The 18871-nt window shown below is 47.6% G+C and overlaps 1 protein-coding gene across 1 annotated transcript; it reads left to right on the top strand.

The window, feature by feature from the left end:
• The first annotated feature begins 1173 nt into the window (after positions 1-1173).
• Positions 1174-14394, top strand: METTL9 (methyltransferase 9, His-X-His N1(pi)-histidine). Its single transcript, XM_081338535.1, is given in 6 exon segments — positions 1174-1506; positions 1508-1574; positions 8300-8490; positions 9723-9932; positions 11148-11332; positions 13530-14394. Coding segments are annotated over 6 exon segments (963 nt in total). The 5' UTR covers positions 1174-1399; the 3' UTR covers positions 13733-14394.
• The last annotated feature ends 4477 nt before the right edge of the window (positions 14395-18871 follow it).

The following is an 18871-nucleotide window of genomic DNA, read 5'->3' as shown; positions in this document are numbered from 1 at the left end:
TTTAATTTAATCCATATCATTCTCCTCTTCAGCTTCTTGTGGAATGACGCAGAAACTCACTATCGTCCATTAAGTTTTTCCATTTAAAATAAGAGGCTTTTTTTTTGCAGAACATAAAAGATTTTTTTTTTTTGCTGTGGGCTGCAAGTAATTTCCAGGTGCTTAAAGTTATTGTTCTGTAAAAGTGGTTTTTATTTTTAAACGTGAAGCATGAAAATGAACAGTTAAGAAAAAGTCTCTCAGACAGGTAACAATAGTTCAGCTCCCTTAGGAGCCATCACAGCTGTTCCCATCCGTGCAAGTGCAGTGAGACTTCCTTTGAGCGACTTTCTTTCAGGAAAATAAATATTCCTTTTTCCCCCCCACACTAAATAGGAAGAAGCCTCTTCCATCAGACGCCCAAGTGGCTGTTTTGGCGGTGAAAGCTCAAGTCGTTTATCTCATTTTAAAACTCTGGTCCTGCAGGTGGAGCCTCCTTGAGTAGGTGCAGTCTATCCTGATGAACACTTAAGTCGCATATATTTTGATGGCTTTTTCCCTGTGCGTGACAAGGATGGGTTCGTTCAGAGGAAAGAGAGGCTGGAAAAAAACCCTGAAAATTATTATTATTATATTTGATGTCCCGGGACATGTGAAAGGGAACCTCCCCGGGCAAGTCAAGTCTACCTTGGGAAATGAGGCGTTGGAAAGGCTCGTTTTATAACAGGGGTCTTCAAACTTGGCCCTTTGATGACTTGTGGACTTCAACTCCCAGAATTCCTCAGCCCACATGCCTGGCTGAGGAATTCTGGGAGTTGAAGTCCACAAGTCATCAAAGGGCCAAGTTGGAAGACCCCTGTTTTATAACAACGGGGTTTCCCCGCCAGGGGGGAGGGGCGGGTTCGCTTTACGACCGGGGATGGTGGTGGTGGGGGGGGCGGAAAAAAAAAAGGAAGGGAAGGCGTCCGGACGTGCGCGCGCCACGGGAGGCCACGCCCCCCCCTCGACGCGCGCCCCCGCGCAGGGCATTGTGCGACGGGCGGCGCTGCTCGGGCCGCTGCGGGATTGGAGGAGCGGGGTGGAGCGGGGCGCGCGCCGTCGGCTTCGCGGAAGGAAGGCGGCCGAGGCGCGCGGCGTCTGCGCGTGCGCGCGGGAGAAAGAGCGACCGGACGGGCGGGTGGGCGGGCTGGGCGCGTGCGTGTCCCTGGCCATCCTGTCCGGCCGGGCCCCCCTTCCGCGGGCCTGGGGTTCCGGCTTGGGCTGCGCGCCGGCGAGGGCGCTCAATGGGGAGCTCGGCGCTGGCTCTGGCCGCCGCCGCCGCCATGGAGCAAGGAGGCGGTGGTTGCGGGAGGGGGTGACCGGTCGCCCCTTTCTTCGGTCTGCTCCGCGGCCGCCCCCTTCCCCCCCCCCCGCCCCCCCCATGAGACTCTGCCTGGCCTGGCTGGGCTGCTGCGCCGTCTCGCTGTGGCTGCTGAGGAGGAGGATGTGGTCTGGCCCCGCGCGCTACCTCCGGAGCCCTTTATCCCGCTCTCTACGCGAACATGATGAGCGGCCCCGGGCAGCAGGCGGCGCCGGGCGACAAGGAGAACCAGCAGGTAGGGAGCCCCCTCCCTGCCGCCCCCTCCCCTCCCCCCCCACGAGGGAAAGCGGGGGGGGTCGGTCTGAAGAGAGAGCCGGGGGGGGCTACCAAGGGTAGACGCCCCCTCCCCCGCCTCCCCTTTGTGGTCTTCATGCGCCCCCTCCCTCCAAGAGGGGAGGGGGGGGCTTCCAGACTTCCAGCTGATTTTATATTGAATTTCTAAGGTGGTGGGACGGTTTAGGAGAGGGGGGAGGGGGGGGAGCCCCTTGCAACTCGAGGGCCCCTCCCTCCCTAAGGGGTACCTGGCGCTGCCCATCGAGGGGGGACACACCCCCACCCCCAACCTGGGCTGTCAAGCCGGGTCTGGCCCCGATGCTCTCCCCCCCCACCCCACCCCCCTTTGCTTGGACTCCCAAGCAAAGTCTCTTTCCCACCCCCCCCCTCCCCCAGGTCTAAGAGGGAAGAGAGCCAGAGCCAGAGATATTTATTTATTTATTTATTTATTTATTTTATTTTATTGCATTGCATTTATATACCGCCCTATTCCCGAAGGACTCAGGGCGGTTTACAGGGTAATTAAAAACCAAGATACAAAAGTTACAAACAAATTTTAAAAAATTATATATGTCCCTGCATATGAAAATGAATTGAAGGGAAGGAAGGAAGGAAGGAAGGAGAAAGGGAGGGAGAAGGAAGGGAGGAAAGAGAGAAGGAGGGAGGGGAAAGGAAGGGGCATAATCTGTGTTGGGGTATTTCTTCTTGCAGAAGAAATCCAGGCACTGCTTTCCTTCTTGGGAGTACAAGGTAGGAAGGGGTCCCAAAGGTGCTTTTTCACAAGGCAGCAGGACTTGTGGTTTTTTTTTCTTTGAAAAGGTTTCACTTCTCATCCAAGAAGCTGCTTAAAAGGCGGTGGGGGGGAGGGAAACCCCAAGAAAGTCCAGTTGCCTTTGGGGGGGGGGAAAGCACCCTTTGGGACAACCCTGACCTGGATGATGGAGGATCTCCACAGACAAGGCAGGAAGGTGAATAGTTGCCGGGGTCAAGGACAGGATGGGACAGGGCAGGTGATCCTGGGAGTCCTACCACCTGCCCTCTCCTTTCACCCCTCCAAAATGCTAAGAGCCAGAGCCTGGGAAATGGGCGTGCAGAGAGCAACAATAGCAGCACTTTATCCCAACTGGAAAAGAATAGATCGAATGACACTTCTTTATAGGCTCTGCCACCGAAGGGTGAGAAGCAACTAGGGACAATGTGGGACATTTTCTCAGCCCTCCTCACCCCAGTTTTGTGGGTCTGGAGCAGGAAAGACAAGTGCTGGTGAAGTCCCCTAAGACTTTTTTTTTTTTTGAAGGCCCGCTTTTCAATTCTCAAATAATTCAGGAACTGGAGGTATTTTTTTTTTTTGCCATGCAAATTCCCCTGTGGTTTGATCATGTCCTGGCACAGCCTCATTTTTCCTGTTTGTGCAGAGCAGTCGTGGTGCCCTTGCTGTGGATGGATAATGGGGTGGTATAAATTAGAAGGAAATTAATTTGCATTTCCCCAAATTTTAGTTTGCAAGATCTTGACTTGTGAAAAGGTCGACAGGGATCTTTTTTGTCCTTCCTCTGAAAGCAGTTTGTCCAACTTAGCATTCTCTGGACTACAACTCCCAGCATTCTGAGCCAGTGTAGTATTTGACTGCCAGTGCTTTTACTTTCTATACATCATTAATACCACCTACTCGCCCATGTTTGCATTGTTGTTTTCTTGTTCTCTCACACACATTCTTCATAATCACCCTGTTCGCCTTTTTTTCATTGTTTTTCTCTCTCAGTTCCAACTCCCATGGCTGGCTGGGGAATTCTGGGAGTTGAAGTCCACAAGTCTTAAAATTAGGTACTCTTTTCTGATTCAGTATCCCTGGTCTGGTCCATCTTTTTCTACTTCCTTGTTGTTGTTTTTCTTATAAGTATTCTACATTCAAATATTACGGGAGCTGTATCCGCAAAGATCTGGACAGCTTCGATCTTACATATATTATTTATATGCCTGACACTTAGTAGTAACTTAATAAGTGCAAATGTTTTCAGGTCTTAAACAAGGCCCAACATCTGCTAGAAAGCGGGAACTTTAAAAGAAACATGATTTATAGGTATTCCACTTGTGCCAGGTAGAGTTAGGCATAAATATTATTTGAAATATCTTGGTATTAGGGGGCCTGGGTGGTCAAAAGGCTGGGGGGAGCCGAGAAAGGACAGCTGTTATGGCAGGGGTGTCAAACTCAATTTCATTGAGGGCCGCGTCAGCATTGCGGTTGCCCTCTGGGGGCCGGGTGGGCGTGGCCTACTGGGTGGGCGTGGCTAGAGTGCGTATGGCCTACTGGGTGGGCGTGGCCAGCTCTACATCGTTCTCATCAAGGGTGCCTATGGGGGCCTGGGCAGGAGTGGGACAGATCTGGGGGTCTCTGGCAGAAGGAGGGTCTCTGGGCCAGGGCCAAGGCAGTGGGGGCCGTTCCCTCCCTGTTTCCAGGATGGCTTCGCGGGCCGCATGAAACCACTTCGCGGGCCGGATCTGGCCCCCGGGCCTTGTGTTTGACATGTCTGTGTTATGGATTTGTAAACTGGGTTTCTAAAATGGAATCCACCTTTAGTTTGTTTCACTGAATTAGAGTTGTTGTCCTTTGGGCTTGTGATTCTATTTGGCATGCTATGCTTAATAGAACTTACTGGGTCAGTATGCAAATAGCTGTAATAAGTACCATACATAACAGGTTAAATTGTTAACAAACTACAAGTTTTCCTTGTTAGTTCACCAGGAAAACCTTCTCATGAATGTCTGACTGCATGCTCAATCAATATTCCCACTTGCCTTCTCGTTGCCAGTGTTTTGAAATCCTGTGCTAATTCATCAAAGGAGTGAAAGGATCCTTACATTTGGCTAAAGACTTTTTGATGACCGGCTTGGATTTAATATATATTACTGCAATGTGCAGATTGATCCCAAAAAAGGAATTGTGAAGTTTTAACTGATCTAAAGCCAAATAATCAAACAATGAGTTCCCTCTGGAGAATGAAAGATTTAACTAGATCCATGCAGGGTTTATTGGCAACAGTATGTATAGTCATTCACCATTCTTTTTTCTTTTTCCTGGAATTTTTCTTTTTACTTCTAAATCTAGTCTACAGCCTTGGGATATGTTCGTGGTCTTCTGTCTAAGTCTTAATAAGGCCTGACAGGATCAACCAAGTCCTGCCAGCTGCGGAAATATTTGCCTAATATGAAGCTTCGACTGCTGTCCTCAGCTTACAATAGTCCATTTAAGTTACAATAGCACCGAAAACAGTAACTTAGGATCGTTTTTCTCACTTAACGACCGTTGCAGCATCCCCCAGGGTCACCTGATCAAAATCCAGCCGCTTGGCAACTGACTCGCTTTTATGACGGGTTGCAGCGTCCCGGGGTCACGGGATCCCCTTTTTGCGACCTTCTGACTGACAAAGTCAACGGGGGAGCCAGATTCATTTAACAACCATGTTACTAACTTAACAACTGCAGTGATTCGCTTAACAACCGTGGCAAGACATGTCATCAAAGGGGGCAAAATTCACTTCAACAAGTGTCTTGCTTGGCCACAGAAATGTTGGGCTAATCAATTGTGGTCGTAAGCCGAGGACCGCCTGTGTAGCAAGTTCTTTGTGTGTGCCTAATCGTCAGGCTTTTCTGTTCATTCTAAATTCATTTTTCTTTTATTGTAAGAGAATGACATCCCGCGCACCGAGTCAGGCTGGCGTGTCGGGCTCCTGATCACAATATTAACATCTTACACCGTCTTGTCCCTTCCATCGAATTATCCAGGTGATCATCGAAAGCTATAATTTCTTTCATTATAAACCTGGGGGGAGTAAAAAAACAAAACACACACACAGACACAAAATGCTGTCCTAGAAGACAGCGGGCTTGAAACTTTGGATGTTTGCCTGCATTGTGCCTTTTTCAACCGGTGATGGCAATTCCGCCTTTCGCTGCTAAATTTCGTAGGGCTGGGATCCTTTATATAAAGCAAAGCCCACCCCTTTTCAAGAAAAGCACAGAAGACTTACAAGCTTTTATAGAAGATAATTAGAACAGCAGGAAACCCTACAGTCGGAGATTAATACATTTCCTGACAAGGAACAGGAAGAGCTGTAAAATGGCCCGGCTGACGTTTGGAAGATGGCTTGAAACAGCCTGATTCTGGTAGCCCCATCTAGGTCAGAAAGCGGTGGGGTGGGGGTGGGGGAGAGAGAGAGAAACATCCCATCAGGAGTGATCAGTTGTGGGCCAGCCGTTGGACTCTAGGTTTGGCCACAGCCGAAAGATAACGAAATGCACGGAGGGACTGTAATTCCTAATTTGAATTCAAAATAACAAATCAGATTTTAAGACGCATCCTGTCCCCAGCCCCCCGCTGGTTTTTTGGGACAGGAATATCAGCTTGCCGAGAACGTGAAATGGCCTAACGAGCGCGGGTTGGTCCTCGACTTAATGGCCACAAGTGAGCTCAAAGTTTCCGCTGGACTTGCTAAGTTAGTAACACGGTTTTGTTCACCTGGTGAGTCGGTTGCCAAGTGCCTGAAGTTTGTTCACGGGACCACACACAGTCGCAAGTGTGAAAAATGGTCCTAAAGTCAGTTTTCTCCGCGCCGTTGTAACTTTGAACAGTCACTAAATGAGCTATTCTAAGTTGAGGACTACTTACAACCTAATCGACAGACGAAACTTTTATTGTATACCTTGATGCAGGTCTGGCTGATTTTACTGCGAATACAAGCTGCAAACTTGCTGGAGTAGATTCCTAAACAATAGTAAGGAAAATAGCCATTTTTGCCGATTAGATTATCAACTAAAGTTCAAAAGAGGCTTCTTTGCCTTGCCTTACTCTTTCTACCTATAGCCTAGTAAGTATTCTTACCTACTCTTGACTTGCAGCTCATTTCAACCTCTTAGACACAGGAGCGGATTTATTTTTATTCGTTTGCTAAATTTATTGGCCGCCTATCTCGCCCTGGGGCTGTCGGATCGACTGGATTTTCAGCGTTGACCTTTGACAGCTGCTTGAGATGTTGAGAGCCGAATGGAATTGGAACTGGGTGCCTTATCTCTTAAGTTATAGGGTTCCCCGCTCTCTGCCCACCGAACCTTTTTGATGGACGGCTGGGGAATTCTGGGCGTTGAAGTCCACACTTCTTAAAAGGGCCAGGACTGAGGAATGCTGCTGTAGATGTCTAAAGGTTGTTTCATGGCATCTGGACTAATTTTTGTAGAGGTTTCGCTGCTCATCCAAGCAGTTGCATCAGTCATAGGCAGCGAGTCGCTGGACTGTACCAACTCCTCTACCACAACCAGCTCGGCTTTCCTCCCCCAACTCTGTAGATGGTAAATGCTGGGCTTTTCGACATACAAAGCCTATGCTTGCCATTGTATTGCGATTCTTTATATATATATATATAAATAATATATTATATATTATATGTATTATATTATATATATGTATGTCTATATATATATATATATATTATGTATGTATGTATGTATATATGTTTTCTGAGGTTTTCGCGGGTGTTTGTATGTAGATCTTTGGTCATTCAGGTTTTTTCTCACGTAGAATTGGAGGTATCAGGGCAACGTCGCCCTGATAGCTCCAATTCTACGTGGGGAAAAACCCGAATGACCAAAGATCTACATAGATAGATAAAAGGTAAAGGTAAAGGTTCCCCCGCACGTGCGTGCTAGTCGTTTGCGACTCTAGGGGCCGGTGCTCATCTCCGTTTCAAAGCTGAAGCGCCAGCGCTTGTCCGAGGACGTCTCCGTGGTCATGTGGCTGGCATGACTAGATGCCAAAGGCGCACGGAACGCTGTTAACTTCCCACCGTAGTGGTCCCTATTTTTCTACTTGCATTTTTTACGTGCTTTCGAACTGCTAGGTTGGCAACATAGATAGATAGATAGATAGATAGATAGATAGATAGATAGATAGATAGATAGATAGATAGATAGATAGATAGATAGATAGATAGATAGATATAGATAGATATAGATATAGATATAGATATAGATATAGATATAGATATATATGTTTTCTGAGGTTTTCGCGGGTGTTTGTATGTGGATCTTTGGTCATTCGGGTTTTTCCCCACGTAGAATTGAAGGTGTAAGAGCAACGTTTCGACGGAATCCCATCCGTCATCCTCAGGCTAGTGGCTTCAGCTTCCTTCTTCTGGGAGAAGCATGTGGTACACACACACACACACACACACACAAAAAGAGAGAGAGAGTGTGTAAGAATGTTATTTTAAAAACTCCTAACCCTAACCCCGACCCTAACCCTATTTCTAATGCTTTAAAAATTAATAATATTATTAATTTTTATAGGGTTAGGGTCGGGGTTAGGGTTAGGATTTTTTAAAATAACATTCTTAGCATTTAGCAAACAGCATGTTGTCTGGGTTGGTGTGTTTAAAAAACAATGAATAATAGTTTCCATCAACCATACGTTAATTAATCGCTCAGTAGTCTTCTTACTAATATATATTCAAGGTCGCACGTTCCTTTCTCTCTGACTCGTTTTTTCGAGCCGTTGATAAAAATGATCCCACATTCTAAAAAGACGCCGAGTCTTCTTTCTCTTTGATCTTTGGATTGCGATGCTTGCTCCATCCGATGCTCCTCCTGGTTTGGCAGAACTGAAATAACGAGCCTTTTATCTCTTCCTCCTTCTAGTGGTATCTGTGCAATACGGAACAATTGTGCGAAACACTTCAGCCTATCTTCATCCAGAGTTACCTTGACCAAGGGACACGGATCTTTTTAAACAATAGCATTGAGAAATCTGGCTGGTTATTCATTCAACTTTATCATTCCTTTGTATCCTCTGTTTTCAGCCTATTCATGTCCAGGACGTCTATCAATGGGTGAGTGTAAGCTATTGGCCTCTTTGGGTTTGATTTTTTTTAAAAAAAATAATAATAATCGATTTTGCATATATTCAGTTACTACCGGTAGTAGACTAGCTAGGAACGGCATCAACAACAACAACAAAAAAAAGCCATTACTAGTAGTCCTCGACTTAGCGACCCCAGTTGAGCCCCAAATTTCCCTGGCTAAGCAAGACAGTTATTAAGTTAGGTTTGCCCCGTTTTACGACCTTTCTTGCCACAGTCGTTAACCGAGTCACTGCCATTGTTCAGTTCGTAACAGGGCTAAGCGTTCCCGCTTGACTTTGCGCGTCAGACAGTCGCAAAAGAGGATCACAGGACACTGCACCCGTCCTAAATCAAGAGAGAGAATTTTGATCACTCGACCCAAGCGGTCGTAAGTGTGAAAGTCGGTCATAAGTCACTTTTTTCAGTGCCGTTGTGTACTTGGAGTGGTCACTCGAGAACTGTTGCAACTTGAAGACTACCTGCAAAATGTCTGGAGGACTTCTGTGCCCCCTCTAATTAACAACAAAATAATAATTTCTGAAAGGAAATGGGCAGTTTTTATGGGGAGGTATATTTATTTGAGGGACGTGATGGCTCAGTGGGTTAGGACGCTGAGTTTGTCGATCAGAAGGTCGGCAGTTTGGCGGGTCGAATCCCGAGTGCCGCGTAGCAGAGTGAGCGCCTGTTACTCGTCCCAGCTTCTGCCAACCTAGCAGTTCGAAAGCACGTAAAAATGCAAGTAGAAAAATAGGGACCACTGTGGTGGGAAGGTAACAGCGTTCCGTGCGCCTTTGGCGTCTAGTCATGCCGGCCACATGACCACGGAGACGTCCTCGGACAAGCGCTGGCTCTTTGGCTTTGAAACGGAGATGAGCACCGGCCCCTAGAGTCGGAAACGACTAGCATGCGTGTGCGGGGGAACCTTTACCTTTATATTTATTTGGGCGCTGTGTCCAGCCAAGCTTGAAAAAGTTTGCCGGCCCTGGATAGAAACATGGTGATACTCGTGGGCTCAATTGCGGTCGTAAGTTGAGGACCCCCTGTATAACTTTTGAGAGATGAATCAATGTCTTTTTTAAGTCTCGAGAAGGCTTTTTCTTCTGCTCTAGTTTCTCGGTAACGATAAGTCCCCTTCGTGTCCCCAACGTTGAGGAAAAGCGTGGCCTCCCTTTTGCCCCCCCTCGAAGGAAACTCACCTCTCCCCATCTTTAACCTTTCAGCTTGCTGGAAAGAGGTTCCATGTTTGTGTTTTCACCTGAACAATTTCAGAGACTGCTCAAAATCAACCCAGACTGGAAGTCGCGTCGGCTTCTCGATTTAGGAGCCGGAGATGGTGAAGTCACCAAAGTCATGAGTCCCCACTTTGAAGAAACCTACGTGACCGAGTTGTCTGAGACCATGATTTGGCAGCTTCAAAAGAAGAAATACAGGTAAATGATCCTACGTCAACAAGAGTCGCTCCAAAACAAATATTTAGCCATTCTTCGTTCTCGAGCCTGTGGGTGCCCTTGCGTGTTTTCTACAGCTGATATAAGAAAATGAGGTGGTGGGGCGGGGGGGGGGGAAATCCAAGGAGACAATTCCCTTGTTCCTTGCCCTCAAACCAATAAACAGAAAGAGGCAGGATTTTGCAGTTAAAAGGGAGGGAAAAAACCCTTCCGAATTTCTAGCGCTTCAACTCGAGGCTTGCTGGCTGGGTAATTTTGGGAGCTGAAGTCCAAATATCTTAAAGTTACTGAGGTTGAAAAGCACTGCTCTGTCCACCCTGGCCTCCACACCTGGGCCTCTCCATCACAGCCTCCACACCTGGGCCTCTCCACTCTGGCCTCCACACCTGGGCCTCTCCACTCTGGCCTCCACACCTGGGCCTCTCCATCACAGCCTCCACACCTGGGCCTCTCCACTCTGGCCTCCACACCTGGGCCTCTCCACTCTGGCCTCCACACCTGGGCCTCTCCATCACAGCCTCCACACCTGGGCCTCTCCATCACAGCCTCCACACCTGGGCCTCTGCATCACAGCCTCCACACCTGGGCCTTTCCATCACAGCTTCCACACCTGGGCCTCTCCATCACAGCCTCCACACCTGGGCCTCTGCATCACAGCCTCCACACCTGGGCCTCTCCATCACAGCCTCCACACCTGGGCATCTCCATCACAGCCTCCACACCTGGGCCTCTCCATCACAGCTTCCACACCTGGGCCTCTCTATCACAGCCTCCACACCTGGGCCTCTCCACTCTGGCCTCCACACCTGGGCCTCTCCATCACAGCCTCCACACCTGGGCCTCTCCATCACAGCCTCCACACCTGGGCCTCTCCATCACAGCCTCCACACCTGGGCTGGTCTGTCTCTCCTCCCACCAACCCAGCTCCTTTGCCTGCTTCTCTGTTTCCATCTTCCATTTAAGCTTCCGTTTGGCCAATAGCTAAGAAGAACCGTTTGATCATCAGGGAGGACTGTGTGGCCTTCTCCGAGCCTGTTGAACTTCCGCCTTCCCACCAGCAACGCCAACGGGGAAAGCTATTCAGAGTTGTTGTGACTCCCTCGCTTCCTCCTTGGGTTGAGTGAGAAGTGAAGGATCCACATTCCACCAGGTATAACCCTGTGCCTTTGTCCCCCCCTTCCCCACCCCCCTTGGCAGGGTGCTTGGCATCAATGAATGGCAGAACACGGGATTCCAGTATGACGTCATCAGTTGCTTGAACCTGCTGGATCGCTGTGACCAGCCACTGACGGTCTTAAAAGATATCAGGAGCGTGCTGGAACCGACGAGCGGCCGAGTCATCCTGGCTCTAGTTTTGCCTTTTCATCCCTACGTGGAAAATGGTAAGGTCTGCCAAATACAGGTATTCCTTGACTCAGAGCCATTCGTATAGTTACAACAACACTCAAAACACCGGACTTAACGGCCGTTCTTCACACGATCGGTGCAGGCACCCCCACCGTCACGCCATCCAAATTCAGATGCTCGGCAACTGGCATGTACTGATGCCTGTTGTGCTCCCCCAGGGTCGTGTGAGAGTCACCTGCCGTCTTCCCAGCTGGCTCCCGACAAGCAGAGTCAACGGGCGAGGCCAGATTCTCCCTGGATTCACTTAATAGCTGCAGTTCTCTTAAACAACGGTGGCAAAAGCGGTTGTAAAATGCGGCTGACTCATTTAACAACAGCCTTGCTTAGCAGTGGAAATTTTGGGCTCAGTTGTGGCCGTAAGTCGAGGGTTTCCCGGAGTCAAATGATACTAATAGCAGTACCACTTGAACACCATTGGCATTGACAAATTCGCCATTAGTCAATTGCAGAAGGCGGCCTTACTAGGAACTGCTTCCATCCTGCGACAATGTAATACCATCAAACGTCCACATCTGCCTATTCCAGGTCCTTGGTAAGGACTCGATAGGTAGACAAAAATGCCAAATCCAGTCTGAATATCTGGCTGGCTGTGCGATGATCAATAATAATAATAGTAATAGTAATAGTAATAACGACAACAACAGCGACAACAACAACGCCAGCAACCCATGTCAACCGTTAGTGCCAGTCAATTTGAATGTTCAGTTGATTGAGGTTCATGTTTAATGAGTAAAAGTTTTATTATAATAAGTTGGAAGGGACCTTGGAGGTCATCTAGTCCAACCCCCTGCTCAGGCAGGAAACCCTATACCATGTCAGAAAAATGGCTGTCCAGTCTCTTCTTAAAAACTTCCAGATTTGGAGCACCCACAACATCTGGACGCAGGTGGTTCCACTGGTTTAATTGTTCTCACTGTCAGGAAATTTCTCCTTAGTTCCAGGTTGCTTCTCTCCTTGGTTAGTTTCCACCTGTTGCTTCTTGAAGTCTTGTCAGCTTTTATCCAGCCCCAATTTAGTGCTGACCGCTAGTCGGTTAGATTCTCACATATAGATCGCGACAATAATTTATCTGTGCTTTGAACCCGTGGCACGATCCTGGTTATTTGCGCCCGGCAAATCCTACCTGATTGACCGCCCTGGAGTCTTTTTCTTGCAGTCCCATAATTACACCGTGCCCATTTCTGTTTTAATTCTGCTCAAGGCATCCACGCTGTGTTCACCGTCCCCCTTGTAAACGGCAACTAACGAAAGCTTGACCGTTAGTTGAGCCGTTTTTTGCCCACAGGCTGCAACGATAAATCACCTCTGCTTTGAACCCGTGGCACGATCCTGGTTATTTGCGCCTGGCAAATCCTACCTGATTGACACCCCACCCCACCCCAGTGTCTTTTCTTGCAATCCCAGAATCACACCATCTCCATTTCTGTTTTACCGTATTTTCCGGTGTATAAGATGACTGGGCGTATAAGACGACCCCCTACATTTCCTGTTAAATTATAGGGTTTGGGCTATACTTGCCGTATAATACTACCCCTCTTCCAACGCACACCAAATAAAAATTAAAAAACATCAGATTTGATTTTAATATGGTAATTTTAATTCAAATGCTTATGACATGCAGGTACTTAGTAGGAAAACTGTCACTTATAAACATAAGGCTGTTTGTCATCAAACATGTAAACATAAAACAGTGCAAGTGGATTAAACTTTTCTTAATTCACTCTAAAGCTTTCCCTGCGCAGACCAAATGGGAGATCCGCTCCAGGTTTTCCAGCCCGCCCGCCCAGTTCCTGAGTCAAATGTGTCCTTAGAGCTAAGCAGCTGCTCTGACTGCTGCATTCCTCACCTGCCTTTCAAGTTGGGATAGACTGCAGCTGCTCTTCAACTTTACAAGGAAAGACGCCCAGACCCCAGCCTGTAAAAAATCACAGACTGCAGCTTCTTTCCCTGCGCAGACCAAATGGGAGATCCGCTCCAGGTTTTCCAGCCAGCCCTGTCCCTAAAGTTTCAGCACCCGGCGTATAAGACGACCCCTGACTTTTGAGAAGATTTTCATGGGTTAAAAAGTCGTCTTATACGCCAGAAAATACGGTAATTCCGCTGGCGGCATCCTCCCTCCCTCCCTCCCTCCCGCAAGCAGCAACTTAACAGAAGCCTCTGTTCTCCCAGTAGGTGGCAAGTGGGATAAACCATCCGAAATTTTGGAAATCAAAGGACAGACGTGGGAGGAGCAGGTGAACAGCCTGCCGGAGGTCCTCAAGAAAGCCGGTTTCGTCATCGAAGCCTTCACTAGACTACCGTACTTGTGTGAAGGCGACATGTACAACGACTATTACGTCCTGGACGACGCGGTCTTCGTTCTCAGGCCCATCTGAATCGGATCCTTGGGGAGTCCAGCCGGAGGCCACCAGCAAGCGGGAACGTTTCGATTCTTCGTCTGGGTTTTGGGGTTTTTTTTTGTTTTGTTTTGTTTGTTTTTGGTCGATTCGGTGGTTTCGTTTTGAATTTTACGATTCCTCCCCCGTCAGAGGATGGGATTTTTGTGGTTGTCTAATCTCAGTGGACTTCTTGAACTGAAATTTTTTTAAAAAAAAATACTAATTTCTTCGGAACACCCTCCTTTTTCTCCTTTTTTTTTTAAAAAAAAAGACATCTTTGATAAAAAAAAAGATCAAGAGTTCTTCTCTCCCGCGAAGGTTTCTTAAAACCCAGGACGTGTCTGATGAAATGGAAATATTTTTATACCTAGCCGTTTAGGACTACTGATCCAAGTAGTTGCCAAGAAATAACACGCAGCCCAGCCGGGTTTTGTTTTTCTCCTCAAGGACGCAAAAAGCGAAGCGCCTCAACTTGAAATCTGGGTTGGTCAAAAGTCGGGCTAGACTGGTTTTTTATTATTATTATTATTATTATTATTATTATTATTATTAATTATTATTATTATTTTTCCTTTCTTCCGTGTTCCTGAAATAATTTGATCTGTTGGTCTTCAGCACATGTTTTTAATCACGCTAATAAAACTTTTTTTTTTTTTTGAGGTGGTGCTAAAAGCTTCCTTTAGCCGAAAAGGAATTCAGTTACATTTGGAGATGAAGAGAGGGAGAAGGGGGGGGTGGATGGACAGACAGATGGACACGCAAAGGGCCTTGAGATGAATTGATCAGGTCAGCCCTTGACTGGCAGCCATGTGTGTTTAGCAAATATTCAGAGTTAAAAACGACGCTGAAATAAAGTGATGCATGGCCCGTTCTTGCGTTGATGAACATTGCAAGAATCCCAACGGCCGTGTAATCAAAATTCGGCCCCTTGTCAACCAGCCTGTGTTTATTTATTTATTTTTATTTTAATTCCATTTATATCCCGCCCTTCTCCGAAGACTCAGGGCGGCTTACAAGCTTAGCAATAGCCTTCATTCTATGCATATGCCTGCTTATTAGGGCTTACACACACACACCCAAGCGGCATTATTACAAAGTCAGCTTAATTGCCCCCAACAATCTGGGTCCTCATTTTACCTACCTCAGAAGGATGGAAGGCTGAGTCAACCTTGAGCCTGGTGGGATGCGAACCTGCACTAATTGCAGGCAGCTGGTGTTACTTAAGGAGGCATTAGCCCACTGCTCCACCAAGGCTCAGGCAGGAAACCGTATTAACCATTTGCAACGGTCGTAGCCTCCCAGTGTGTGTGTGTGTGTGTGTGTGTCACACAATTACTGCTTGCTATCTTCCCATCCGGCTTCTGGCAAAGTCATTGGTGGTTGGGGGTAAGCCAGATTCCCTTAATGACCCCCGCGTGATTCAAACGACTGCAGCGATTCATTTAACAACTGTGGCAAAAAAAGGGGGGGCAGGTCTAAGATCAGGCGCTACTGACTTAAAACCCGCCTTGCTTAGCAATGGGAATTCTGATCCCAACTGTGGTTGCAAGTCGAGAGAAAGCTTGTAGGGTCAACTTCAAACCATTGAAAAGCGGCCTTCAAGCGTATCGGGGGGGAGCAGGCTGTGGGGGCAACTTCCAGGGCTGTGAAACGAGCGTCCTAAACCAGGGTTTTTCAACCAGTGGTACGGGTACCACCCGTGGTACATTGGCACCTGGCAGGAGGTACGCAGCCATCCTAGGAAAGTGGTAGCCGGGGAGGGGAATGAGCTGAACCGGTGGCAGCACCGCACAAGCCTGAGCGAGAGACGGCTGGAGCTGCAGGGCTGTCAGGGCTCAGCGGAAGCGCCAGGATCAGCACCAGGATCCAGCTGGAGCTCGGCACTGATCCTGGCGCTTCTGCTGAGCCCAGAAGACGCGCCGATCAGCTGGAACGTTGCAGCATCTCCAGGGTCTTGTGATTTACATCCAGATGCTTGGCAACCGATTCATATTTATGACGGTCACAGTGTCCCAGGGTCATGTGAAGTGACCAAAACCTGCTGCAACCACCCAGCAGAGGGGGGGGGCAATAAAAACCCAACACCCCCCACCCCACCCCACCCGCTGCCAATCCTCAACAGAAATGCTCACAACAATGAAAACCTCGGACAGGAGGAAGAGCGCCGCCGGGCGGGCAGGCAGGCGTTTTGCTCGGCTGTGGCTTGCGGGGGGGGGGCACTTTTTCAGTGCCATTGTAACTTCGAACAGCCACTAAGCGAACTGTTGTAAGTCGAGGACTGCCTGTACTTTATCACCTTTTTCCTTTTTTGTTTTTTTTTTTGGTCATCAAGTTTTTGACACCTTGTTAGGCGACCGGTGGTAGTCGGATGTTGCCATATCCTAAAAGTGGCACAATGGCTGAAAAGGTTGAAAAGCCCTGATCCAGGTCATGGTTATCCCCAAGGTGGGGGGTGTTTTTTTTTTTGAACTTTCTCTTTTTCCAAAGTCCAGTTGCCTTTTGGAAAAGAAAAGGAAAAAAAAAAGCAACTTTAGGGAGAAAATGTTTGCCTAAATTTAATAACAACCACGACAGTAATAAGAGTAGGAAGGGACCTTGGAGGTCTTCTAGTCCAACCCCCTGCTCAGGCAGGAAACCCTATTAACCGTTTCAGACAAATTTGATTCTGGAGAAGTGGAGCCAATTCCCGCGTTTGCACAGAATGCCACCTGTCAGCTCCCTTTCCAGGCTGCAAAAAAAGGAAATAGAACTCCACTCCTTTGCACTCTCGGTTCTCTATCTTCCCCCTAGGGGGCGCTGGAGCTCAGGATTTGCAATCTTTGCTGAATTTGCTAACTTGGCTTGAAATATGTAAGCTAGTCACCCTCTGCTGGACAAGCCAAAAGCAAGCCAGCCTCAGACTGGCAAAGCCACTCTGCCTCCTCGGCTGTGAAGGCGTTCTTCCTTTGATAATAATAATAATAATAATAATAATAATAATAATAATAATAATAATAATAATAATAATAATAATAATAATAATAATAATAATAATAATAATAATAATAGTCGGAAGGGACCTTGGAGGTCATCTAGTCCAGCCCCCTGCTCAGGCAGGAAACCCTATACCATTCCAGACATGGCTGGCCAGTCTCTTCTTAAAAACTTCCAGCGTTGGAGCATTCACAGCTTCTGGAGGCAGGTTGTTCCACTGGTTAGTTGTTCTCACTGTCAGGAAATTTCTCCTCAGTTCTAGGTTGCTTCTCTCCTTGACTAGTTTCCATCCGTTGCTTCTTGTCCTGCTTTCGGGTGCTTTGGAGAACAGCTTGACTGACTCTTCTTTGGGGCAGCCCCTGAGATACTGGAACACTGAACAGAATAAGAGAGTCGGAAGGGACCTTGGAGGTCATCTAGTCCAGCCCCCTGCTCAGGCAGGAGAATCTATCCCATTTCAGGCAAATGGCTGTCCAGTCTCTTCTTAAAAACTTCCAGTGTTGGAGCATTCACCACTTCTGGAGGCAGGTTGTTCCACTGGTTAATTGTTCTCACTGTCAGGAAGTTTCTCCTTAGTTGTAGGTTGCTTCTCTCCTTGGTTAGTTTCCCTCCGTTGCTTCTTCTCCTGCCTTCAGGCGCTTTGGAGAATAGCTTGACTCCCTCTTCTTTGGGGCAGCCCCTGAGATACTGGAACACTGAACAGAATAAGAGAGTCGGAAGGGACCTTGGAGGTCATCTAGTCCAGCCCCCTGCTCAGGCAGGAAACCCTATACCATTCCAGACAAATGGTTGTCCGATCTCTTCTTAAAAACTTCCAGCATTGGAGCATTCACCGCTTCTGGAGGCAGGTTGTTCCACTGGTTAGTTGTCCTCACTGTCAGGAAGTTTCTCCTTAGTTCCAGGTTGCTTCTCTCCTTGATGAGTTTCCATCCGTTGCTTCTTGTCCTGCCTTCAGGTGCTTTGGAGAATAGCTTGACTCCCTCTTCCTTGGGCTAGCCCCTGAGATATTGGAAGGCTGCTATCCTGTCCCCCCTCACCCTTCTCTTCGTTAAACTACACATCCCCGATTCCAGCAACCGTTCCCTATATGGGATGGTTGGCTGCTGGCCCCGAAGCAAACCAAGAATAAGCCACAAATATCCCAAGCGAGCTGTTTAATCCCTGTGGGCTGCAGCCACCTCTGCAGTTAGGAAATCCATAATGTGGTGAATCAATGCTGTGTGCTGAAGGTATCATTTCGATGCCATTATAGCGCTATGTCTCCAAGCCAGTTATCAAAGCTTCTCCCTTTCTTCCCCTTCCCTCTCTCTTCTTTTTCTCTCTCCTCCTTCCTCTCCTCCTCCTCTTTTCTATTTCTTCCTCTCTTCCTTCTCCTTCCTCTCTCCTCGTTCCCTTCTCCTTTTTCCTCTCTTCTATCACTCTTCTCCTTCTTCCTCCTATCTGAGGAATATGAGCCAGCCGTGTGCTGCAGCTGCCAAAAAAGCCAACACAGTGCTAGGCTGCATTAACAGAGGGATAGAATCAAGATCATGTGAAGTACTAATACCACTTTACAATGCTTTGGTAAGGCCACACCTGGAATACTGCATCCAGTTTTGGTCACCACGATGTAAAAAAGATGTCGAGACTCTAGAAAGAGTACAGAGAAGAGCAACAAAGATGATCGGGGGACTGGAGGCTAAAACATATAGGGAACAGTTGCTGGAATTCGGTATGTCTAGTTTCATGAAGAGAAAGGCAATGGGGGACGTGATAGCTGTCTTCCAATATTTAAGGGGCTGCCCCAAAGAAGAGGAAGAAGATATTCTCCAAAGCACCTGAAGGCAGGACAATAAGCAATGGATGGAAACCAGTCAAGGAGAGAAGCAACCTGGAACTAAGGAGAAACTTCCTGACAGTGAGGACAATTAACCAGTGGAACAACCTGCCTCAAGAAGTGGTGAATGCTCCAACACTGGAAGTTTTTAAGAAGAGACTGGACAGCCATTTGTCTGAAATGGTATAGGGTTTCCTGCCTGAGCAGGGGGTTGGACTAGATGACCTCCAAGGTCCCTTCCAACTTATTATTATTATTATTATTATTATTATTATTATTATTATTATTATTATTATTATTATCTCTCTTCTCCTTTTTTGCCTCCTCTTTTCAACTTCCCCTCCTCC

The sequence above is a fragment of the Vipera berus genome, assembly GCF_964194415.1.
Source record: "Vipera berus genome assembly, chromosome: 13".
NCBI classification, from domain to species: domain Eukaryota; kingdom Metazoa; phylum Chordata; class Lepidosauria; order Squamata; family Viperidae; genus Vipera; species Vipera berus.
Note: the sequence above shows the minus strand (reverse complement) of the source record. Positions and strands in the feature narration are given on the sequence as shown.